Raw genomic sequence first — 25282 nt, 5'->3', positions numbered from 1 at the left:
TTCACTGTTATATGTATAGCAGCACTCAGAACATGTCGCCAAAACTCTCACCATTTTGCTGTTGTTTTTGTTAAATCAAATTATGGCAAATTGATTTTTCCTAAACTATGACTTCAATATGATGCATGTTTCAATATTGACTGTGGTTCCTGTCATTGTGCTTTGTTGTTGAGGTATTTACTTTTGTTTATATGAATTTCACCTTTGTCCTGTGTGAGTCCTTTAGTGGATGACTGCAAAAATACATTGTTAGCAATGCCTGTTTCTGCTTTTCATTGATGTTTTTGTGGTTATCTGTTTCTTTCTGTTCAGAGCTCAGGCCACACTTCAGCTTGGCATCTGAAAGCGACCCGGCCGATCAGGATGATGATGATGATGACACTGTACCTCATGGAAGCCCCGCCCACAAAAGCAGAGTCCCACAGATCGTGAACCATGATGACACGGTAGCTACATCAGGAGTGAGCACGCTGAGTTCCACCGTTTCTCACGAATCTCGCACAGCACAGCACTCCGTTAACATGGAGCTCGGCCGCATGAAGCTCGAGACCAGCAGGTGGGCTGGTGTTATATTCTTTGTTATTAATGGGCTCTGGAGGCTTATATGTGGGCATATAGTTGTATTCCTTCAGTTACTCTCATGATGCCATAACTTACATAGTATTTATATAGTAATTACCAAATAGTTACATGTAATTATTGAATATTAAGCCAAAAGATAAAAAAAAAATTCACCCAGTGATTTTTTTTTTCGTATTTACATTGTATTTTATTCAGAGTGTTGCATGAATGAGCCTGTATGAGCTCAGTTTGCAGTAGCTTTAAAAACAACCTGATTTGTCTTTGTGGAAACCGCTAAACTGAAGGAACAACTGACAAATTGTGTGAGCAGGTGTTTAAAACATTTTAGGGACAAAAGAGTTGCAGTTTTGTTTCAGCAACAGTTTGGAAACAAAAACTGTGAAATTATTGGTCATGGTTCATTTTGCGTGTCCCCACTTGATTATCTAGAGATGCTCAAATGATTAGGAAACTATCTACTGAAGCACAAATGACAACATTAGGCTTAGTTCTAGGATTTAGGTTTAGAGTTTTATTTCATACAGTCTATTACATTCAACTAAACGTTCAGTTGCATTAAATTGATGTTTAGTTGAATGTTCATTAAAGACGGCGTGACCATCTTCAAAGCATTTATAAGAATACATTTTTTCCAAATCACTATTAAGGCAAAACCTTTTCCTCATACCAAAGAAGAAACTGACTGTTGAAGCTGAATGTACCCTAAGTATTGATGAAACACTAATGAAGATTGTTTTGGCCTGGCAATGGTCATTAATTAGGTCATAAACATTTCATTAAAATCATTAATAAGCAGTTATAACACAACAATAAGGGGCAACGGTGATCTGCCGCTTGCCAAATAGTGAACCACACGTTCATCTATAGTTTCTAAACCTCAGATATTGCTGGTTACTCATCTTACTCTGTCTTCTCCATCAGTTAACATTGATGTCTGCTTCGTCAGATATTCATATTCATCAGATATTACAGGTCATGTTGCTCTTTTTATTTGTACATTATAACTGCTTATTGATGTGCATATAATGTGTTTGTGACCTAATAAATAATACTAGCTAAAAAACTAATTTTTATCCATTTGAAACTTCTGTAAGGATAGTCTTATTGTAATGTTGTATGCAGGTATTTTTCTAATTTAATTAAAAACTAAAGGTTTTATGTTACTTGGAAATTTCTGCAAGCTTTTGACAGATAATGTATGTGTTTGTTTTAGGTTGCTAGAGGAGCTGCTAGAGAAGGAGAGGGAGTACCAGTGTATCCTGCAGCATGTTCTGGAAGAGAGAGAGCAGGAGATTAAACTACTGAAGTTGCGCTCTGAGCCCATTGGTAAGTCTATATGCAACATACATACACACAAACACTAGTCCTTTAGTAGGAAAAAAAGGGTTTCGCAATTTGTTTTTTAATCTGTTTCACCATATTGGCCTTTGCAGGACTGCTAGAAAGCTGCAAATGCAATAGAGCCCGTTAAACAATTCACAAAATTATTAAAATAATAATAATAATAATAATAATAATAATAATAATCTGTCTCAAACCCAATCATTCAGGGAGAAAAACTTTCCCAACTGCACTGTGTAATACTCTTGGCTCTTGGCACAGCCAGAGACTCTGCTACTGTGGTGAAGAATGTTTTGGCTCATGGCCCAATAACACTAAGCTACCACGGTGAAAAGGGTCCAGGTCAATGGCCAAAGCTCTGATAATGAGGCGAAGAACCTCCCGGTGCGAGACCCAGTTAAACTCCACTACTTCGGTTAAGATTCTCACGGCAAGGTCAAACTCTGTAACCATGGTGAAGAATCTCCCAGATCAAAGCACAGTTAAACTCTGCTACCATGGCGGCAGCACGGCTCATCTTCAATCTGCTCAAGTTCAGCCACATCACCCAACTGCTGCGCTCCCTTCACTGGCTTCCTGTAGCTGCACGCATCAGATTTAAAACCCTGATGCTTGCCTACAAAGCCAAAAATGGACCAGCCCCTACCTACTTGATGGCAATGGTAAAATCTTGAACTGTACCACGAGCCCTTCAAGCTTCGAGTACAGCTCGGCTTGAGCCGCCATCCTTCAAGGCGCGTGGAAGACGAGCGTCGAGAATGTTCTCTGTACTGGCACCCAAGTGGTGGAATGAACTCCCACTGGCCGTCCGAACAGCAGAGTCTCTTGCTGTCTTCAAACGCAGACTGAAGACACCTCTCTTTACACAGCACTTAAATGAGCATTGAATTATAAGCTGCACTTATATTATGTTTTATTGTATTGCACTGTGTATTGTAGTTTATTGTATTGTATTTTATTGCATTGAATGGCACAGAGTTCTGTGCTCAACTCTGTTCCTTTTTCTCTGGGTATCTACAGTGACTTTTTGTTTCTAGCAGTATCTGAGCTCAGGACTGTCTTTTTCTCTATGCTGTTGTTAACTAGCAAAGATACTTTCTCTAGATAGACAAAGCACTTCTTATAAGTCGCTCTGGATAAGAGCGTCTGCTAAATGCTGTAAATGTAAATGAAGAAACTCCTGACACAGGACCCATTGAGACTGTTGTGATGAAGAATATCCTGGCTTGTAGCCCAGTGAACCTCCCCTACAGTGGTGAAGAATCTCCTAGATCAGGGCCCATTTAAACTGTGTTCCCAGAGTGAAGAATCTCCTGATTTGTGGCCCAGTCAAATTCCAAAATGGTGGTCTAAGGTCTCTTGGCCAGTTCTTAGCTGACCAACTAGCTCTGAAGCTTTTTTTTTAATAAATATTTTTTAAATAAATATTTATACATTCTGTCTAATCCCACTTTCTGTATATTAATTTGTCTTTGTTTGTTTTTGTTTATGTATTGTAGATGTTGATACTCCCTCAATGAGTACACAGAGTTCATTAGGAGGTGAGGGCGACCCCGAGCTGCTTAAATGGCTCAGGTTACATGGAGCGGATGCTGACTCTATAGACAGGGTAATGGATCCCTTTTCTATATATATTTATATATAATATCAAACACATATGTAGGACGATCACCATCATTTTCAAACATTTAAAAATACTTAAGTGAAGAAGGATAAATAGAGGTGTTACGGATTTCAACACATTTTTCGACTGTTCCTTTCTGAGGGCAGTATTCAGTTCAAAATATCAAAGTATCAACATGTCACATAATATAATAATGTCACTCTTTCATTGGTTTTACTCATTAGAGTGATTTAATTAAATGTTTTGAAAATTGTTTACCCTTAAAGACAAACCAGGTAGCCTTCATTCAAAATACAGTTATAGGCAAAAGTTTGCACATGCCAAGTCAAAGTACCTGTGTGGTTATGTTCTAAAGAGAAATAAGTGAACACATCCCCCCACAGAGAGCATACTTCTGAACAATTTAGTGCACAGATTACTGTTTATTTTAAGAATTTGACCTGGAATTGAAATAAAATGTTATTAGAAATTGTGGCTTAACTTTGCAGAAAATGCCATATTTAAGTTTGTTCCTTGCAAAGGATGCATTGACTTAGTTTCAAGTAGAAAATCCACAAAGATGTAATTTGACTGGGGACGTTCAAACTTTTGCATATGACTACATATAAAAACAGCATGTGGCAGAAAATCCATCGAAATGAACTTTTTCAATAGACACATTTTTCAATTTAACACATCTGTTTTAACACCGTTCTTAACACATCTGTTTTTTAGCGAGTGTACATTTGTGTTGGTCGCTTTTGACAATGAATTGAAAGTTTCCTTTTCCGTAGATCATAGCAGAGGAATACACTCTTGATGACATCCTTCATTACGTCACCAGGGACGATCTGAAGAGTCTGAGACTAAAGTGAGTTCTTCATGTGGGTTTCTGGGAGATTTGCACTGTTTGAAAACACCAGCCACGCCTTTACATTGTGTGAATCCCATGGATTTAATAAGTCACAAAATTCAGTACAATATAAAGCACTTTTGTTTTAGATAGTGTCCCAATCTAACGCCAGTCTGACAAGCTAATGTGTAAGCTACAAGCTAACATGCTAGACACAATACAACGATGCTGAACAATACAATATGTTGTATTATTGCATCCGGCAGCATTTTAAACCCTGCTTTGTTACATTAACTTAATACAGTATACATTCCATGACAGATTATGTCCTGTAACATAACACAATGTTACTGTTACAGTTAATTCTAATAATAAATAGCATAATATTTGATGTCTTAATGGCTAATTAGAGTAGACTTAAGGCTAATTTATAGTCCAGGCAACAAGTGTCACTCAACAAAATAAAACTGTGGTTGACAGATGTAGGAGAGGTATAATTATAATAGCAATAATATGCTCTCAGTTACAGTATTGGGTGTAAAGAATGTGCATATAAACCAAGCAGCCATAAGCATAAAACCGCCTTCTTGTTTGTACACTCACTGTCTGGTATCAGCTCCGCTTACTATATAGGTGCACTTTGTAGTTCTACAATTACAGACTGTAGTCCATCTCATACCCTGTTCTTCAATGGTCAGGACCACCACAGAGCAGGTATTATTTGGGTGGTGGATCATTCTGAGCACTGCAGTAACACTGATGTGGTGGTGGTTTGTTAGTGTGTGTAGTGCTCGTCGGAGTGGATCAGACACACATATATATACACATACATAAGTATATGTATATATGTATATGTATGTGTGTGTGTATGTATGTATGTATGTATGTATGTATATATATATATATATATATATATATATATATATATATATATATATATATATATATATATATATATATTCTGTGGATTCTTCAAAAATCTTAAAAAGTCTTGAAATAGCCATGAAAAGTGTTATGTTATTTAATTTAGTATTAGAGGTTATATTTGGAAATGTCCTGGCATATTTTAATGATATTTTATAAATATTTAAAATATATTTCATAAATATTTTAATCAGGTTTCACCTGATCCAGTTCTGATTTATCTGTTTTTTTTGTAGTCTTATATGCATGTCTTGCCTACATTGTGAAGAAGATTGGATTAGACTAGGTATCAGCTGATTTTAAAGCATATTTCAGGACCCAAATCTCCTTGGAGGGCTGGGGCGGGGGGCTGAATTGAGGACATCTCTGATTAAATTCTAAGATGATTCTTAAAGAACAACTCATTTTAAATAATTAACTAATTTAGAACAGTCAACCAACTAAATTTATCCAGCTAACAGCAGTCCTGTTGTCAGCAATTGACCATTAATGAAGGGCTGGACACACTGAGAAGATCATTCAGTATTAAAACATGCCTTGACAGCCAATTGGTTTGAATAAAATAGACATGCTGTATTTAAGTTTGTATGCTATACGGTAGCATCATATTTGCTGTGTTGAGGTCTTGAAAAGAACTTGAGGTATCAACCCTGATCGAATCAGGTTCATTCGAACAGAGAACACTCTAAGGTCAAGTACTTGAGATGCTTTTGATTTGTATCGTAGTAATAAAGTAACTGTTTGATTCCCAAGTGGACTAGGATTGATTCTTTCCTGTGCTGTCTCCTGTAGGGGTGGAATCCTCTGTAAGCTTTGGAAAGCCATCACAGAACACAGGGAGAAACCTGGCTGAGTCTGGTCCCACTGGTCCACTATCTACTGCACTTTATTCTGGCGTGTTACAGACCAAATCCCTGAGAGTCCGCTCCAGAAACCCCACAGAAACCCCACTGATAGGCCTGGATGCTCTAATACAGGACAGTTCTGACCAGCAACAGCTCAAACCCTGACCTGTGGGGTAAACCTGGTCAACAGACATTTTATTGGCAGTGATAAGAATTTTAATACAAATTTAGGGGACCATTCAGTTCATATGTACACTGTTGCACTGTAAATACATTATAGTGTGTTACATTCTGTCTGTAGTTGTTGGGAGTTAAACAGACAATTGGAAGGCAATGTAAGGAACAAAGCTCTACACCGGGGATACTAGCTGACATGTTGTGACTTGGTGCTTCTTCATAGAGGAAAACTATGTTTTTGTTTGTTGTTTATTTGTTTACAAAAACAGAAACTGAGCTGACCTGAAAACCAATGCTTTACAGACTTTCCAGAGGTACCTTTATAACCTTACGCTTGTATTTCAAACATTTCTATACAATATCCTAATCCTTAACACTATGTTTTTTTTTGTTGTTGTTGTTTGTTTGTTTGTTTGGGTTTTTTTTTTTGGCTTGTTTGTACACCTTTTGGAGACTTTGTATACATTTCCCTTTAAATGGCAGGGTGGAAGCGCTTGTTACTGTCCTTTTACTATTGCAGCTTTTGTACTGGGTGGTGTTTTTAGCAGAAATATATATGCCATAGACACATATTCAGTTATTCGCATAATTGTTAACGCAATTTTAAGTGAAATTGTACTGTATCTTTGAAATATATGTGACATTGGAACAAAGAAGTTGTAAATATCCAAGCCAGATTCCTGTAATATTCCAAAGGAAGTACAGGTTAGGCTTTTCTCTTTTAAGTCATTGAATTGTGACGTCATTACTAGCATTTCTTATGTTTACCTCCAACCAATATCCATTAAAACATACGCTCGTGGCTTCCTAAAGCTTAAGTCCGGTCATAACGCAAAGCGATTTAACATGTCATATTCCTCATTTTATTTAAGCTCTCTTATTTGATAAATGATGTATTTAATTTTTATCTCTTTAATCATGATAAACTAATGAGATATTTGTGTAATGTTATATAATATGACAATCCTCAGAATTAACTGTGAAATTAAAGTGTGACTTGAAAAACATTTGAGAGCATTGTGCACTTTTTTCCAATCAGCCAATCTATTGTAAAGCAATAATAATGATATTTTGACATTTTAGAACCCTAATGCTATAATAAATGGTGAATTGACCTAAAATGTTCTGCTATATGTACAACACAGAACAATCGTAATGTATGTAAATTTTGATTGTGTGACTGAGATTCACTGCATCTTTTCAGATGGAATGTACGGCTCAACAGCAGCATCATTTTGCATGAATTAAATTTTCTTGGGTTTATCAAAACTGAATCACATACAGTGAACAGTTTCCCAGACATGATTGCTTGGCTGAAATACCATTTATAATACCTTTTTCCACATTTGCAGCTAATTACTATTAGTTTTTACAATGTAATTACAGTATAGTTACACTATCATTACAGTATAATTACCATATAATAGCTGTAATTACATATATTTGCAAAAAATGTAGAAATCTATGTACAATGTAGTCCTTCAGTTATAAAGAGATTTTATTTTGCTGTACTATTATTTTTAAGTGTACCTGTCCTGGCTAGACAGTCCCACTTGAATGGTAGGCCTGTATCTACATTACATTAAGGCTTTTAAAAAGGCTTCTTCTCAAAACAAACATCTTGAATGATGATCCAACACATGGTGGCTGCAGTAGTTTTTACATCACCACACAATTTGCCACGTGGCAGTTTTGTTGCAGTGCTACTTCCCGTTTATACAGTTACGTTGTTTGTCAGCGGACTTCATGCCGCAATTTGTCTGACTGGGTGTTGCATGGAAGTTAATATTACCAATGGCCAGCACAAGGTAACGTAAAACCTGTTACACTCTATTTATTATCTTTTTTCTGCCTAATCTAGTCCTTGCAATGTTTTAGGTGAAAGCATTGTGGTTATCTTAGCATGTTGTGCGACAAACGAGGAAGCGAAGCGTGTGCAGTGTGAACCGTGCATCAACATGCTGACTAAATTTAGGAAGTGAAAGCATGAATAAGTGCAGTTTAACGATGAGTCAAATCTGAGTTAAGGCATGAACTGATGCTTCACTTTCAGGTTCATTTCTTTTCTTCTTTCCAACACCAGATACAACTCGTGTAACAGGCTAGGCACGGAGCAAATGGTTTATGTTTGGGGGATGTGCAGCGGACCCCGAACTAAACTTTCAGAACACCTTTGTCCTACAAACTCCTACATCAGAGAGTTACAGCATGACTTTGTTTAACTATGAGTTTCAATTTTTTGCCGCAGAATTGTTTCTCATTTATTGGGCTTTGGAAATCAAGCAGGAGCAGCAAGCATGCTGAGTCATGCGTGCGAAACATTGTTAGCCATGTTAGCATTTTTGGGTGAAGCGTCGCTTTAAGTTTCTAGTTGGGCTACTTGGTGGTGGTGGTGGTGGTGGTAGTTGGGCTTATTTATGCTATTAAATCCTAAATCAGTGAAAAGTACATGGTGGTTTTGTTGTATTTGTAGATAAAGAATGTAATAAGAATGAAAATAAGCACGCAACACACTGTAGTTCTGGCGCGGTTCTTTTCTTTTCTTTTTTTCACTTCTCCTACTCTGAACATTGAGCTCTCTTTTTACTCACACAGCGACACCTGCAGGCAGGAGTATACTACACAACATATTTCCCCTTTCGTAGAAAAGCATATTGTTACCACACAAGAACTGTGTGCTAGAAATTACAATAACATACATGTAAAGCATAAACAACATGTACAAACAGAATGAGCAATTTTTTTTCTCAAACAAGCCTTTTCTCTTAAGGAATTTTTTCTATTCCTCACTAAGAAGGAACATAGTCCTTAGCCCAGAATGGAGCACGACGAACCCTATGCAATTGATTTGTGGCAGAATGTTCAGATGGCACAGCACAAGGTGTATGCACCTCGTGTGGCACGTAAGTGTCCTCAGGCACCGTCAACGTGGATGGAACAGCATAGGGCAAAGATGTAGGGGCGAGGTGAGCAGCATTCCACACTTTCCCGTCAGATAGAAGGTAAGTAGCTGGACCACGCTTTGCAACGACTTTATAAGGCAGACTGAATTTGGATTGTCCTTTGCTGACAATTCCTGGTTTCCTAATGCGAACAAAAGAATCCACTTGAATGCCAGGAGCAGTAGCCACACGACGCTTGTCTGTGTACTCTTTTGCCTTTTGCTGCTTCCTTTGAACTGTCAGCTTCCAGGTCTTTGCGGACTTTGGAGGGGCTACGCCCGGAAGATCTCGAACATGAAGTTTTGTGTGCATCGAGTGGCCGTGTAGCAGTTCAGCAGGAGAACACGTAGTAATGGTATGAGGTGTTGCCCTGTATGTGTGCAGGAATTCAGTGACAAAGGTTTTCCATGGCTTACCTTCAATGGTAGCAGTTTGAAGGCAGTCCTTAAACACTCTGTTGAATCTTTCAATTTCCCCATTGGCTTGAGGAAAGTACACAGAGCTGCGGCAGTGCTTAATATGCCTCATAGCAAGAAAGCTTTCAAACTCAGAAGAGATGAATTGCGGACCATTGTCGGATACAACTTCACACGGGTTTCCTTCACGGCTGAATACGACCGAAAGGAATGTAATGACTGTGGCAGAAGTAACTTCAGAAGCAAATGCCACCTCAGGCCATTTGCTGTAATAGTCAATGAGTGTCATGGCATAGCGACAGTCATGAACAGCATGATGGAAGGGACCAACAATGTCAATGGCTACCTTCTCCCAAGCCGCTGTAGGAATAGGTACTGGATGGAGTGGTGCAGTATGTGTTATAGCAGTCTTGTCATGCTGCAGGCATGTAGTGCATGTTTTACTGGCATTTTCCACTTGCAAGTTCATACCTGGCCACCAGTAGAGGTCTCTTAAGCGCTGTCTAGTCCTAACAATCCCTTGATGCGTGTCATGTGCCAGTTGAATGAACTTGGGCTGCAAAGTTGCAGGTACTACCACTCGATGGGTGCCACGAATGACGTATCCCTCTTGCACAGCTAGTTCGTCTCGTAAGCGGTAAAAGGGAGTAAGAGCTGAATCCATACCTTTAGCAGTACGAGGCCAACCTTTCGTTATGTAGGCCTTAACCTGGTGCAACACTGGGCACTGATCAACAGCGTGCTGGAGTTCCTCAGCTGTTACAGCAGCGAACCCTGGCGACACCACTGCAACCATTTCAGGCTCTTGTTCTTGTTCCTCCTTCATACAGGGTAATGGCAATAACGTGATAAGCAGTCAGCAGTTACATTTTCTGTTGCAGGCTTGTAGACAATGGTGTAATTAAAACACAGCAAGCGTGCCGACCATCTAGCAATTCTCATACCTGCTCTACCAAGACCTTTTGTAGACAGCAAGGTCGTTAGCGGGTTGTGATCTGTTTGCAGGGTGAAATGACGACCCCAAAGGTAGGTGCGCCATTTTTCTGTAGCCCAAACACATGCCAAGGCCTCTTTCTCGGTTGCAGAGTATTTACGCTCACATTCAGACAGTGTCCTGGTTGCAAAAGCAACCGTCAGTTCAGTGTCTCCATGCCACTGTGTAAGCACAGCACCTAAGCCATAATTTGAGGCATCTGTTGTGACAGTAGTAGGGCATGAGGGATCAAACAATGCCAGTGCATGGCTGGTAGAAATGATCTGCTTCACACGAGAGAAATTTTCATTTGCCTCATCTGTCCAACAGAATTCAGTAGATTTCCGCAGCACAGCACGGAGCGGTTCCACCAAAGTAGCATAATTGGGAATGAACTTAGCATACCATCCCGTCAGTCCAAGAAAGGAACGTAGCGCATGTGCGTCCTGTGGAGGCGGAGCTTGTGTCACAGCCACAACATGCTCTGGATCTGGATGCAGACCAGTAGCTGAAATGACATGTCCTAAAAATGGAAGCTCTGTTTTTCTGAAGGAGCATTTCTCCCTGTTGATCTTAAGACCACGGTCTTGCAGACGATGTAGCACGGCACAAAGTCTCCTTTCAGATACACCTTTCATCTCAGGTGTATCAGCATGAATTATGATGTCATCCAGGTAACATTGAACACCGTCCAATCCATCCAAGATCTGTGACATCATTCTCTGAAATGCACTAGGAGCCGAAGCCAGCCCGTACGGGACCCGTGTAAAACGAAACAGTCCGTCATGCGTAATAAACGCTGTAAGGTCTCTACTGTCTTCATGCAAAGTCACTTGGTGATATGCATTCTGCAAGTCAATGGTCGAAAACACAGCTGATCCCCTGAGTTCTGTAAAAACTTCTTCGATATGCGGTAACGGGTGGCTATCTATCACAACAGCCTTGTTCGGCTCTCTCAGGTCAACACACAACCTGATTCCTCCCAACTTCTTTTGAATGACCACTATGGGTGAGACCCATTCGGAGGAGTCTACCTTCTCGATGATGCCTTCCTTTTCCAGTCTTTTTAACTCTTGTGAGACAGAGTCACGCACAGCAAACGGCAATCTACACAGCTTTTGTTGCACAGGCGGCACATCCGAGCGTAGTTTGACTTTGTGTACAAATCCTTCAGCTACACCACAAGCATCAGTAAAGTCGACAGCAGCAGTACACCCAGCCGAAGGCATAACACATCCATCTCGTATTTCAAGTTGCAGCGCAGTGAACAAATCCATGCCAAGCAATGGAGTTCCTTTCTCCACAATGTAAAAATCCACTTGTGTACAGTGAGCAGAACATGTGACACTGAGACTAATGCACCCAAGCACAGGAATACGTCTCTTCATGTATGTCACCAGACGAACTTTTGGGGTAGAATGCGGCAAAGTAGAAAAGTATTGTCTGTAAATCTGCTCAGGCAGAATTGAAACAGCAGAACCAGTATCTACAAGCAAATCTACTTGAATGGACTGTCCATGATCATCACTCAGGTGAGCTTCTTTCTTTGCTCAACAATGAATGGGGTTGTAACGCTCAGAACTGTAAGGTCTGGTACGGTCACTTCTTGTACATTGCATGCATTTCCTGAATTACGGCAAACTCTTGCAAAGTGACAAATTTTTGTACACTTTTTACATGTCACTTGCTTCGCTGGACATTTTGGGTAATTCGCTAGGTGTGAAAGTGAACCACAGCGATAGCATGTCTTACTCTGAGCTGTTCGGTGAAAATTGGATACTGTTTGCTTTTGTGTCACCTCAAACTGGGAAGATCTACGAGGCTTTGTAGACACATAAGAACGAGCATGTACAGCCTTGACCACGACATCGCCTGGGCATGTCATTGCTTTAGCCTCAGTGGCCGCCGACTCCATTTGCCCCGCAATTGTAATTGCCTTTTGCAAAGTAAGGTCAGTCTCCAGGAGCAAATGCTCACGAATACGAGAGTTGCATGTTTTCTCTACAAGCTGATCTCTTATCATGTCGTCTGCTAAAGTACCAAAGTCACAGTGCACAAGCAGTCCACGCAGAGCAGCCACAAATTGGACGACAGACTCACCGTCTCTGACTCTGACTGCGTTGATGAAATTTGTTGCGTTCAGCCACCACATTGATCTTGGGCACGAAGAACGACTTCAAGGCAGCTAACGCAGCCGCGTAAGTATCATTCTCCACTTCCAAAGTGTAGAAGATGCGTTGGCCCTCTGTACCGAGGCAGTGTATAAGTAGCGCTCTTTTTCGTTTCTCTGGAATGTCGTCTTGGCCAAGCGCCAGAATGTAGTTATCAAACATACGAATCCAGGAGCTGAATGTCATAGACGGATCACCGGGAGTCTCAAGAAAAGCGGGTGGTGGTGGAAGTCCAAGTAAAGCCATCCTCGTCGCCAATATGTTGTATTTGTAGATGAAGAATGTAATAAGAATGAAAATAAGCACGCAACACACTGTAGTTCTGGCGCGGTTCTTTTCTTTTCTTTTTTTCACTTCTCCTACTCTGAACATTGAGCTCTCTTTTTACTCACACAGCGACACCTGCAGGCAGGAGTATACTACACAACAGGTTTGAGATGGAGTAGCTACCTCTGCTTGCACACTTAAATGTTGAAGACAGGTTTTTGGCTCTGGGGTAAGTGATAAGTGAATTCATCCACCATTTGTAAGTTTAGATTCTCCAGCATTTAAACACTTATCTAAAGCAGGTGCCTATGCTATGTATTTTAGACTGATAGATGTATTGAAAGACCTTTTATGTGGGTTCTGTTCTAAATTGATACATAGAAGATCAGATGGATACTTGATCTATCCATCAGAGGTGAGTAGCAGCTCACTCAGTACATGTACTTGAGTAAAGTGTAAGCGTAGGTAAATTAGTGAGGGGTTTATGTTTTTAGCCGTTAACATTTCCCTTTTTCTATTTAATTTTATTCTATCATGTCAATGTCAGCATCAGTACTGCTTTGCGATTTCATGCCTCTCACTTTCAAGCTTTATCATGCAATATGGTGACCCACAAGGCTCTGTTTTAGGGCTCTTATGGTTCTCGCTTTATTTATAGCCACATAATCTGTAACACAATGTTGCCTTTCACTTTTATGCTGATGATTTATAGGTCTGAGACAGAGTCAGTGATGCAGTTACACATAGTGGAAGTTTGTGTTAAAAACATAAAAGTTAGCATGGGCACATCTTACTAGTTAAAATGCTGTAGTTCATCCAGACCACTTCAGTCAGATGAGACAGGCTTAGTGCGAACTCTTGCAGTTCAGTTAGTCTAAGATCATCTTACATAGCACCCAAACTCTGAGGATATTAAGAAAGTGAGTTTGATGGGGCTTTTCAATTCCGTATGAAATACATGTTTGTTTAGATTAGCATTAAGGTTTGGAGCTCATGCTTTGCCGTCTGTTTTGGCCTGTAGTTGTGCTCTTACTCTTCATTTAGACCATTTCTATAAAGCTTTTGCAAACTTCAGTTGCTAAAAAAGAATGCAGATGTTTGACTGGATTGAGATCTGGGGAGTTTGGAGGCCAGGGTAACACCTTGAATACTTCATGTTCCTCAGACCACTCGTGTACAATGTGTGCAGTGTGGCATGCTGCATTGTCCTGCTGAAAGAGGCTACTGCCATCATGGAATACCATTGCCATGAAGGGGTGAACCTGGTCCACAACAAAGTTTAGGTAGATGGTAGATTTCTAATTGACATCCACATGAATGCATGGATCCAGGGTTTCCCAGTAGAGCACTGCCTTCCACTCCTCCTCCTTCCTACAGTGCATCCTGGTACAATCAAGTTTTAAGTTACATGCTGCAAATGTACCTGGCTGTCCAGAAAGAAAGCAGGATTCATTAGACCAGACAAACTTCTACCATTACTCCAAGGTCCAGTTCTGACACTCACGTGTCCATGTATCCATTTCAACAATGGACAGGTGGTTATTATGGGCAGTCTACACTTTGCACTATGTGTTGTGACCCATTCCTCCCATTAGCATCCTTATAAATTTCTGTGATTTGGGCAACAGTAGCCCTTCTGTCTGTTCTGACCAGATGGGATAGCCTTTGCTGCCCTTATACACTGATGAGCTTTGGCTGCCCTACACTCTGTTGCTGGTTTGTAGTATGCCCACCCCCTCCCTTAGACCTTTGTCTGTAGGTACTCACCAGTGCTGACCGGGAATTCCTCAGAGGTCTTGCCATTTTGTAGGTGTTGTGACCCACTCGTCCGGCCATAATGATCCATTTGACCCTTGTCAAAGTCACTCAGGTCTTCATGCCTGCCCATTTCCCATCCAACATGTCAACTATGAAATCCAATTGTTCGCTTACCGTCTATATAATCCCAAACCTTGAAATGAAGCACTGTTGGAAGACATTCAACTTTATTTGCTTCTGTGAGTGTTCATGTTTTGGCTCATCTCTTTTTTTGTGTGGGTGTGCTTGATATTCCTTTTTTCCGTTTTCTTTGGGATCCTTTGAATTATTGTACACAATAACATGTAAAATGCTAATTTCACAATTTCTTGCACTGCATTTCTGATGGTTCTGATACCCTAACAATGTCAAGGTCAATGTACACTCTCAGAAAAAAGGTATGCAACTGTCACTGGGATGATACCCCTTGTTTCATAATCCATTCCAATTATAGTTTAGTTGTGTTGACCCTACACACCCCATCTTGTCTCCAGGACTTTTGTTTTATTGTTCTATTTGAAAAATTTAGGTTATAAACAGATACAAATGTATATGTAATGTAATACATATACAGCTAGATCATACATATGTATGTAACAAGTGGGAAAAACCTACTTAATGTACACTTAATGTACACAGAAGGCCATAATTGTTCCTTTGAAGGTACATATACATTGTTTGTATCTCAATGGAGATAAATATATCTACACAGTACCTTTATTTCTGACAGTATGCTTGATGCAACATTGATGCAATTTGGGGATGGGTAGTATGAAGACACATGTTCCTCAACACACAATCACATCTTATCTAACAATGTTTTCTCTAATTTAACAGCCCTTCCTCACTTAAGCGGCAATGCCCATATAGGCCATTCAACAAAGCAGGTATTTACATTTATGACTAATTAGGAGTTCCCATGCATAGTCTAAATTTTAAGGATTCTCTCAGATTCTAACATTTTACAAACTTGTCTCTTATTTCTCCTAAATTTGATGCCAAACCAGAGAACACAGCAAGGTAAGCATTTTAAAGAAACTTCTTTTACGGTCCTATAAGTTCTAGGTATTAATCTCATAAGTGTGAGGTACCATCTCCATAGTAGTAGGTAATTATTTTGGATTAAATGGTAAGTTATGAGACAGTTTAACTAGGTTGCTCTTAAATGCCAATCTGGTTTTGGGTTAAATGATGACAGTCTAACTAAATTACACTGAAATGGCCATCAGGTTCTAGCTATTGAACTGATGAGGGACATAAAATATTTCATGAATATTTGGAATTACATAGTTGGAAGTACAACCATGCACTAAATTTAAAGTAATGTAGCATTAATGATTTACATCATGTAACTTCCTCAGACTTTTTAACCAAAATGATTGGTTTATAACAGTCCTGTGAAGTTTCTACCACATATTTATCTTTACCTGTTTATCTGTGACCTGTTGAGCATTTCAGTGTAATATAGTTAGACGGCCTGAGATCTCACCATCACATTACCCAAACATAATTACCTTACCTTACTTTGGAGTTTGTATCTACACTTACCTGGTTAATACCTTAAGGGGCATTCAAAGAAAGTGTTCCCAATGTTCTTATGTTAAAAGGGGAATCATTTTCAAGATTTTAATTTGAACTATTTAACACAATCTCTCTCAGTTCTCTTTCAGATTTAGGGCTTCCGGGACTGCTGATGCTGATAATTCGTGGTGTCTACATAAAAGCAGATGGTCATTTCAGCTCATACCAGTTTATCAATACGTGTGTCCTGGACTCAATCCTGGCTGCTTTCCATATTTGTTACATCAAATACCCAAATGTGAAGTCTCTCTTAGAATCAAACGCATCTCTTGGAGTTATCATGAATTATTTAAACTCAGAAAAGTTTGATGATGCAAAAGCTCTCTGGTTGAGGCAGCTCAGGTGTTTGCCTAAAAATAAAATACTTGATTGTAGATGTCATGTGCAAGATCATTTTCCAATGTTTGCTAAACTGGTATGTGCTGAAGTAGGTTACCGCCAAGAAACCCCCAATGGCAATCCCATATATGAAACAACACTGAGGTGAGCAATGAATATAAACAATGAAAAAAATAGGTTTATTCCATGCCAACTCAGCTAGGGCCTTTAACCTTCTGGGGTCTGAAGGGAATTTTCTTGATTTTTGTATATATTCCTTAAATCCGCCTTTAAGAGCACTTGCATTTGACATGATAACCACATCTTATATATGAAAATATTCAGAACAATCTTAGCTCTCTCTAAAATGAGGCTTTTTTGATCGGCAGGACTGTGTGAAGAGATAATTGGGCCCGAAAGCTGACAAAATTTAATCCAGTTTCAGAAATTCCTAATAGTGCTTGTGAAAACATGGCTTTACTGATATGGATGACTTGTTTTGGTGCCTGAAATGAGTTTTCCAAAGTCTTAGCTTCACATAAGCAGCAGAATAAATGAATAAAATAGTAGATAAACGCTAACCTCATCACAGCAACTTCAGCACCTGCGACCTTTTTATACACAATTCACATTTGTGCAGCAACTGAATGGAAAATAAACTGTTTCAGACATGATCGGTCAGTCCTTAGTCATTTCCTGAGTGTCCATTTGCCCGTTTAATATAGACAGATACACAAATCCATTGATTACAGCTGAGGGGCAGATGGCAGACACAATTCCTCCAGTTACACACAGTGGCAGACAGATGGCGCGTGTCTCAACGTGTCTTTATTGGCACATAACCACATAACTGAGGCGCATACAATCTCAAGATGTGATGGAATTGAAAGGGCGCCTCTACAGATTCAGGACCTGTGTGAACACCAGGACACTCCGGCACATTCGTCGACCCCAGGGGGTTAAACATTCTTTAACTTATGGATGAAATGAAACACATTTTCTAAATGTTGCGTGCTTGCAGGAATTAAATGCACAGTTTGGATCCACGCTTGTTATATTTGTCTTGCCAGCAAATTTCGAGCACTTGGTGATGTGAAGGCTTTGGGGCATGCGGATGATCCTGCTCTCATTCTGGTGCATCGAGTTGTTCAGTTAAACCTTCCTGACCTTCCTAAACCACCACTGTGTGTTAAAGATGACCACCAAAGGTAGCTCTACAAATTCAACAAAAAATAATATCAGTCAAAGAAACTGCCCTGAAGTGCAATAGCTGACCTCGGTGATCATCCACATACTACAACCAGTGTCTTCTTTCTTTTAGGATCTTTGAGCTTCAGTTTCTGCTGCTGGGTGAAGGAACTCACATGCTCATGTGTTTCAACTTCTCAAAGAACATTTGGATTCTCTATGATGATGACCCGGCTCGCAGGTCTTTTCGGCATTTCAAGTTTGAAGAGGAACTTGACTGTTATATGATCTGCCTAGCTGGCTATGTCAGTACAACCCGAGCTGAAGAACATAACCATGGTATGAGTTCTTATGCTTTTTTTAAATGGCACTTTAGTTTGGGGCTTTCTTTATATACATTGGCTTGCTTTTCCTTTATTTGTAGGCATTCCTGAGACTGGAGCAGGAGCACAGCCCTTCGAATCAGATTCATCAAGACAGCAAAATATTCCTGAGGAGTCTGTGGATGATGTACTGATGATGTTGGGAGATCTATCCTGTGGTACCTCTGAATAACAACACTACTTGTACTAAGCTCTGATCTCAGAATAAGCTTTAAATGCCATGTAATCAAATCGAATGCATGCATGTTTATCTTTATGAACAGAATGTAAGCTGTGGTGCTCAATTTCATGCAAAAGAGCATTATAATATTTCCTGCTATGCATCGGTTGTTACCTTATTTCACAAAGATAACTGACTTTTTTTTACATTTTTTTTTACATTTTTTACATTAGCCTTAATTTTGCATTGTGATGTGGTCATGAAGTATTGTCTGGTGGTATGGCCAGCTACTGGAGTGGGCCCCAAGTTACTCTTTAAAAAGTTTACTTGTTAGCTTTGATTGTAGCATATCAACATGTAGCAACAGCATGCTTTCATCATATGCAGTAATTGGACAGAGGAATGTTATTTTGCTACAATTTCTGTACTCCAGGACGTTGTTTATTAAATAAAATAGTCACTACCAAGTTAAAGTGCAAAGCATCTATTTTACTTCCTGTCTATTACCACATCTTATTAATGATATACAGATTACATATTTTCAATCCTCCCATTATAGGTGACCAAATGTATTTGACAACAGGCTGTTAAATTGCTTCTTTGTAAAGAGGTCCAGAGTTGATTCTAGATATGGAAACTGTTCTTTGCAAAAGACTAAAGAATTGTTGAAGCCAGCAAACAGCTCTGTGCAACCATTGAACAGTTTAAGAAGATGTGTCAATGACCACCATAGTGCACACAAGGACACAGAACACAAGCTTGGCCTAAGAAGGCTTTGACTCCAAGACGCACATCGTTGGTAAGCTTTAAGACCAGAAAAGCCAGACTGGACTGAGGAGAAGGTTGAGAAAAGCAAGTGTTCTTGGTCCACAGCAAACCATCTCAACTGTGAAATGTGGTGGTATGGGTGTGTATAGCTGCCGGCAGCAACAGGTCACTTTCTCTTTTTTTCTTAATGCTATTACAGATGGCCAAATTAATTTTCAAGGGAACAGAAGCAGTAAGCCTGTCGCAGCTGTTGGAAGAAAACCTTGTATCTCCATTTTTGTTTTTCGCTTTTCAGTTTTTCACTGTGGTTGTTTACATTGTGTTTAAAGTTCATAATGAATTGACCAAAAGAAACAGCCCAAAACAACTTGGAAAAAACTCTGGTTCCATTAACTTACATTAAAGGTAAAGTCATTTTTTTCCTTCTCCTGTTAAGTCACCATTTTGGAGATACTAGGTTTTCTTCCAACAATAGTGATGTGCTAGCATTCACCCTACTTGTTCGTAGAATTGTATGAGAGGGTGCTTCATTTTGCAATACTGCTAAGCAACATCCTAAATTTCAATACACAGACTTTTGAAGAGAGACCAGCTTTATACTATAAAAGGCTATTTGCCTCAAAATGTAGTTGCAACCACACATGAGACTTCACAGAATTAGACAAAGTGCAGGGTTTACATACTGAAGGTTGAGTGAGTGGGAAAGAGACTCAGGTGAGTAGAAGGTGTGGCTTTTGACTGGGGATTCTGGGAGCTGTCATTTTCAGAGGTTAGAGCATGATGCCTGCTTTCCCCTGGAAATGAAATGTACAGTGGTTAATATGGTTGAATAATTTATGGACCTTCTGCCTTACCTTGAAATGGCCTGGGAAATTTGACACCATTATCGGGAAAGCTTTTTGAACCTTTTAAATTACCTGAAGAAAATGAACATTTTGAAGCCTGTCCTGATTTCTGCTCTGCCATTATTGAGACTATTTCTACACAATCACTCCGTTTTCAGTCCCTCCAAAGTCCAGTTGAAGAATGTTTGTTGTTAGGTTAGAATTTACATTCCTTCAAGGACTTAAAAAGTGACCCTAATCTGTGTTCTATACTTTCCTTATGTTACCTTTTCTACTACATTGTAGTTTCTGAGCTGCATGACATGCTGCTGTTTCTATTATATTACTATCTGATTTGTTCATTGTTCTCTGCACCACTGTCTGTCATTATCACAACTCAGTAATTATCTGTTAACCTTAAACACTGCATATTTTTTTTTGTTCAAATCACTCAGTTATTGCAAAATGTAGTCATGCAATGTGCCTCTTATCTGCATAATGTTGTTTAGGCTGTATTCCCCTGTTTATAGGTTTATATGTCTGTAAAGTGCTTGTGAAGGTGGAGTGTACTTCTTGGCCAAAAGGTTATGGTATTCTGTGATGCTTAGTTTGAAAATAAATTGTGTATCACTCTTAAAATAGATGGTTCTTCAAGGGTATTTTAACAAACCATGAACACTCAAATAATCCTTTGCATGATTTAAGGGTTCTTTGCATTATGAAAGAGTTTTTTAGTTTGATTGAGAATGTGCTGTAAATGGTTCTATATATGTATATGGTCAGCAACAATACTCAGGTAGGCTGCGGCATTTAAACGATGCTCAGTTGATACTAAGGGGCCCAAAGTCCATCCATTCCATCCATCCATCCATTATCTTCCGCTTCTCCGGGTTTCGGGTTGCGTGTCCTGGGTCTTCCCCGAGGGAGGCGTCCAGGAGGCATCCTAACCAGATGCCCGAACCACCTCAGCTGACTCCTCTCGATGTGAAGAAGCAGCGGCTCTACTCCGAGTCCCTCCCGGATGACTGAACTTCTCACCCTATCTCTAAGGGAGAGTCCAGACACCCTGCAGAGGAAACTCATTTCAGCCGCTTGTATTCGCAATCTTATTCTTTCGGTCATTACCCAAAGCTCATGACCATAGGTGAGGGGGGGAAACTAGATTGACCGGTAAATCGAGAGCCTTGCCTTATGGCTCAGCTCTTTCTTTACCACAACAGACCGGTAAAGAGACCGGTGAACAAGACCCTGAGATACTTGAACTCCTCCACTTGAGGCAAGAGCCTATCCCCAACCCAGAGAAGGCTCTCCACCCTTTTCCGCCTGAGAACCATGGTCTCGGATTTAGAGGTACTGATTCTCATCCCTGCCGCTTCACACATGGCTGCAAACCGATTGTTCTCGGCCTGATGTCCCCAATAGGACCACATCATCTGCAAACAGCAGCGATGTGACCCTGGAGAGGGTGAAGAGTTGGTCCAGTGTTCCATGACCAGGGTGGAACCCGCACTGCTCCTCCTGGATCCGAGGTTCGACTATAAGCCGGACTCTCTTCTCCAGTACCCCTGCATAGACCTTACCAGGTAGGCTGAGGAGTGTGATTCCCCTGTAGTTGGAACACACCCTCCGGTCCCCTTTTTTTTTTTGAAAAGGCGTGTCAGCAAGACAGCCCCACAACATCCAGAGCCTTGAGGAACTCAGGGCGGATCTGATCCACCCCTGGAGCCTTGCCACCGAGGAGCTTCTTAACTACCTTAGCGACTTCGGCCTCAGTAATGGACAAGCCTATTCCCATGTCCCCAGACTCTGCCTCCTCACCAGAGAACGTGTCGGTGGGATTGAGAAGGTCCTCAAAGTATTCCTTCTACCGCCCAGTGACGTCTTCAGTCGAGGTCAGCAGCACACCATCTCCACTATATACAGTGCGAGTGGCACACTGCTTTCCCATTCTGAGTCTCTTGATGGTTTGCCAGAATCTTTTCGGAGCCAACTTAGTCACTTTCCAAGGCCTCACCAAACTCCTCCCATACACGGGTTTTTGCCTTGGCGATGACTGAAGCCGCAGATCGCTTGGCCTGTCGATACCTGCCAGCTGCCTCTGGTGTCCACAGGCCAACCATGGCCAGTAGGACTCCTTCTTCAGCTTGACGGCATCTCTCACCTGGGGTGTCCAACAACGGGTTTGAGGATTACTGCATGTCCAAAACACATGGCCGCAAGTCTGATGACACGACTACAAAGTCAATCATTGAACTGCGGCCTAGGGTATCCTGGTGCCATGTGCACTTATGGACATCCTTGTGTTCAAACATGGTGTTTGTGATGGACAAACTGTGGTTTGCACAGAAGTCCAAAAACTGAACACCACACGGGTTCAGATCAGAGAGGCCATTCCTCCCAATAACAGCCCTCCAGGTCTCACTGTCATTGCCCATGTGAGCGTTAAAGTCCCCCAGTAGGACAATAGAGTCTCCAGGAGGAGCACTTTCAAGCACCCTTTCCAAGGACTCTAAGAAGGCTGGGTACTCTGAACTGCTGTTCGGTGTATAAGCACAGACAGCAGTCAGGACCCATTCCCCAACCCGAAGGCGTAGGGAAGCTACCCTCTCGTCCACCGGAGAAAACCCCAACATACAGGCACCGAGTCGAGGGGCTATGAGAAAGCCCACACCTGCCCGCCGCCTCTCACCATGGGCAACTCCAGAAAAGAATAAATTCCAGCCCCTCTCAAGGAGATTGGACCCAGAGCCCAAGCTGTGTGTTGAGGTGAGCCCGACTATATCTAGCCGGTATCTCTCAACCTTGCGCACCAACTCAGGCTCCTTCCCTGCCAGTGAGGTAACGTTCCAAGTTCCAAAAGCCAGTTTCAGCAACCTGGGATCAGAACGGCAAGGCCCACGCCTTCGGACACTGCCCGATCCACAAAGCACCGAACCCCTACTACTGCCCCTCCCATTGGTGGTGGGTCGATGGGAGGGGGGGACTCATGTAACTCCTTCGGGCTGGGCCCGGCCGGGCACCATGAGTAAATGCCCGGCCACCAGACGCTCGCTGGTGAGCCCCTCCCCAGGCCTGGCTCCAGGGTGGGGCCCCGGTAACCCTGTTCCGGGCAGGGTACACAAGTCCTGTTCTTGTCTTTTCATAGGGGTTATTATGGATCACACTTTGTCTGACCTGTCACCTAGGACCAGTTTGCCATGGGAGACCCTACCAGGAGCTTTTGCTCCAGACAACAAATCCTAGGATCATTCAAGCATGCAAACCCCTCCACCACGATAAGGTGGTGATCCATGGAGAGGGGCCCAAAGTGTGCCAAGAAAATATCCCCCACACCGTTACAACACCACCACCAGCCTGAACTGTTGATACAACGCAGGATGGATCCATGCTTCACGTTATTTACGCCAAATTCTGACCCCACCATCTGAATGTCGCAGCTGAAATCGAGACTCGTCAGACCAGGCAACGTTTTTCCAATCTTCTATTATCCAATTTCAGTGAGCCCGTGCGAAGTGTAGTCTCAGTTTCCTGTTCTTAGCTGACAGGAGTGGCACCCGGTGTGGTCTTCTGCTGCTATAGCCCATCTTCTTCAAGGTTCAACATGGTGTGCATTCAGAGATGGTAGTGTGCATTCCTTGGGTGTAACAAGTGATTATTTGAGTTACTGTTGCCTTTCTATCATCTCGAACCAGTCTGCCCATTCTCCTCTGACTTCTCACATCAACAAGGCATTTTCATCACACAACTGCCACTCACTGGATATTTTCTCTTTTTTGGACCGTTCTCTGAAAACCTTAGAGATGGTTGTTTGTGAAAATCCCAGTAAATCAGCAGTTTCTGAAATACTCAGACCAGCCCATCTGGCACCAACAACCATGCCATGTTCAAAGTCACTTAAATCACCTTTCTTCCCCATTCTGATGCTCGGTCTGCACTTCAGCAAGTTGTCTTGACCACCTCTACATGCCTTGATAAATAAATGCATTGAGTTATGGCCATGTGATTGGCTGATTAGCTATTTGTGTTAACAAACAATTGAACAGGTGTACCTAATAAAGTGGCTGGTGAGTGTATATAAAGTTCCAAATAGAATCATATGCAGCATGTTCTCCATCAATCTGAAGAAACATTTCACCATGAAAAGAACCTTTAATCATGCAAAGGGTTCTTTGAATGTTCATTTTTGTTGCTAAACCCCTTGATGAACCATTGTTTTCAAGAGTGTAGGCTACTGTTATTAATTCACATGCAATACCACACTAACTGATATGCATCCAGCGGACCATTTTATATTATCAGCCGATTGTCATATCCTTTCCTGCATTTCCCTGTCCTGTCCACCAGGCGTCCTCATCACCTGAATTCCGACCGTTGTTCCTCACACTTTCAATTCACCTCACAATTTCTGCCTTTACATACCTCTCCAGTTTTCCTTCCAGATTGTAGAGTATCTCTTACTTGTGGCTTTGGGATTCTATCTGGTTCCGGACCTTTTGCCTGGTTTACTGACTTTGAGATTTGGACTTTTTCATGCAAGCTTGTTTATAAGACCCTGCTCACCGACAATTCACTACTGTCTGAGCTTTACATACCCAATTATCATGACTTTCATGAGTTTGACCCCCCTTGATGACCAAATAATGTACCTTCACAGCACCTATATTTCTGACAGTGTATAAAGGTATTTTGCTGCATAAACATTCTGTGCAATAGCCCATGGCAATTTATATTCCAAAGTCAAAGCGTAATGAGTACCATTGTAACAGTAATTATAACTGAAGATAAGAGAGATATTTAGTTAATGGATGCTGATTTACACATTTCTTTTTTTTACACATTCACCGCTATGTTCTACATTTGAGTGTGTATCATTTTAAGTAGGTCAACAGGGTTTATTGTAGAGTTTATTTAAATAAAAATCCTTTTTTGATGTTTTCCTGTTTTACATTTACTTAAGCAGTTCTTTTGACCAGATTTGAACCAAATTTTGTTCAACAGAAAGTACAATAAGATTTCACTGATTTTTGATTTTTTGATAGATAAAAAAATAAAAACTTGTATTAAAAAAAAACACTTTTTGGCTGATTGAGAAAGAGGCTTTTATGTAACCCGGAAGCAACGTCTTTTCTTTTGTTAAGTTGGCCGTAGCGTGGAAAAAATCAAGTTATG

At 40.8% G+C, this 25282-nt stretch overlaps 2 protein-coding genes across 4 annotated transcripts in view; both read left to right on the top strand.

Moving 5' to 3' along the window:
- map3k5 (mitogen-activated protein kinase kinase kinase 5) overlaps positions 1 to 7332 on the top strand; it is a 105695-nt gene extending 98363 nt beyond the window's left edge. Inside the window, exons 26-30 of the mRNA XM_017697729.2 lie at positions 313 to 556; positions 1796 to 1908; positions 3423 to 3532; positions 4321 to 4397; positions 6096 to 7332. Coding sequence (XP_017553218.2) covers positions 313 to 556; positions 1796 to 1908; positions 3423 to 3532; positions 4321 to 4397; positions 6096 to 6156 — 605 coding nt within the window. The 3' untranslated portion in view covers positions 6157 to 7332. The remainder of the gene's footprint in view (positions 1 to 312; positions 557 to 1795; positions 1909 to 3422; positions 3533 to 4320; positions 4398 to 6095) is intronic.
- Positions 7333 to 8046: 714 nt separating this feature from the next.
- LOC108427518 lies at positions 8047 to 18988 on the top strand. 3 transcript variants are annotated; one of them, XR_005130178.1, is made up of 7 exons: positions 8047 to 8133; positions 8921 to 15778; positions 15899 to 15911; positions 16551 to 16955; positions 17861 to 17998; positions 18112 to 18317; positions 18403 to 18988. XR_005130178.1 is itself a non-coding variant. In XM_017697731.2 (7 exons), the coding sequence occupies exons 1-7, from the start codon at positions 8120 to 8122 to the stop codon at positions 18531 to 18533; spliced, it is 957 nt and encodes a 318-aa protein (XP_017553220.1). In that variant the 5' UTR covers positions 8069 to 8119; the 3' UTR covers positions 18534 to 18988. The 3 variants fall into 3 exon arrangements, 1 of the variants encoding a protein (XP_017553220.1); XR_001857864.2 differs by having other exon boundaries at positions 8068 to 8133; positions 13224 to 15778; XM_017697731.2 differs by having other exon boundaries at positions 8069 to 8133; positions 15729 to 15778.
- The last annotated feature ends 6294 nt before the right edge of the window (positions 18989 to 25282 follow it).

The sequence above is a fragment of the Pygocentrus nattereri genome, chromosome 4 (genome assembly GCF_015220715.1).
Source record: "Pygocentrus nattereri isolate fPygNat1 chromosome 4, fPygNat1.pri, whole genome shotgun sequence".
NCBI lineage: Eukaryota > Metazoa > Chordata > Actinopteri > Characiformes > Serrasalmidae > Pygocentrus > Pygocentrus nattereri.
Note: the sequence above shows the minus strand (reverse complement) of the source record. Positions and strands in the feature narration are given on the sequence as shown.

Coding starts and splice junctions, on each gene's coding strand:
- LOC108427518 (XM_017697731.2), top strand. Junction 17,999..18,111: donor GTTAAAGATGACCACCAAAG/GTAGCTCTACAA, acceptor TCTTTCTTTTAG/GATCTTTGAGCTTCAGTTTC. Junction 18,318..18,402: donor AGCTGAAGAACATAACCATG/GTATGAGTTCTT, acceptor CTTTATTTGTAG/GCATTCCTGAGACTGGAGCA.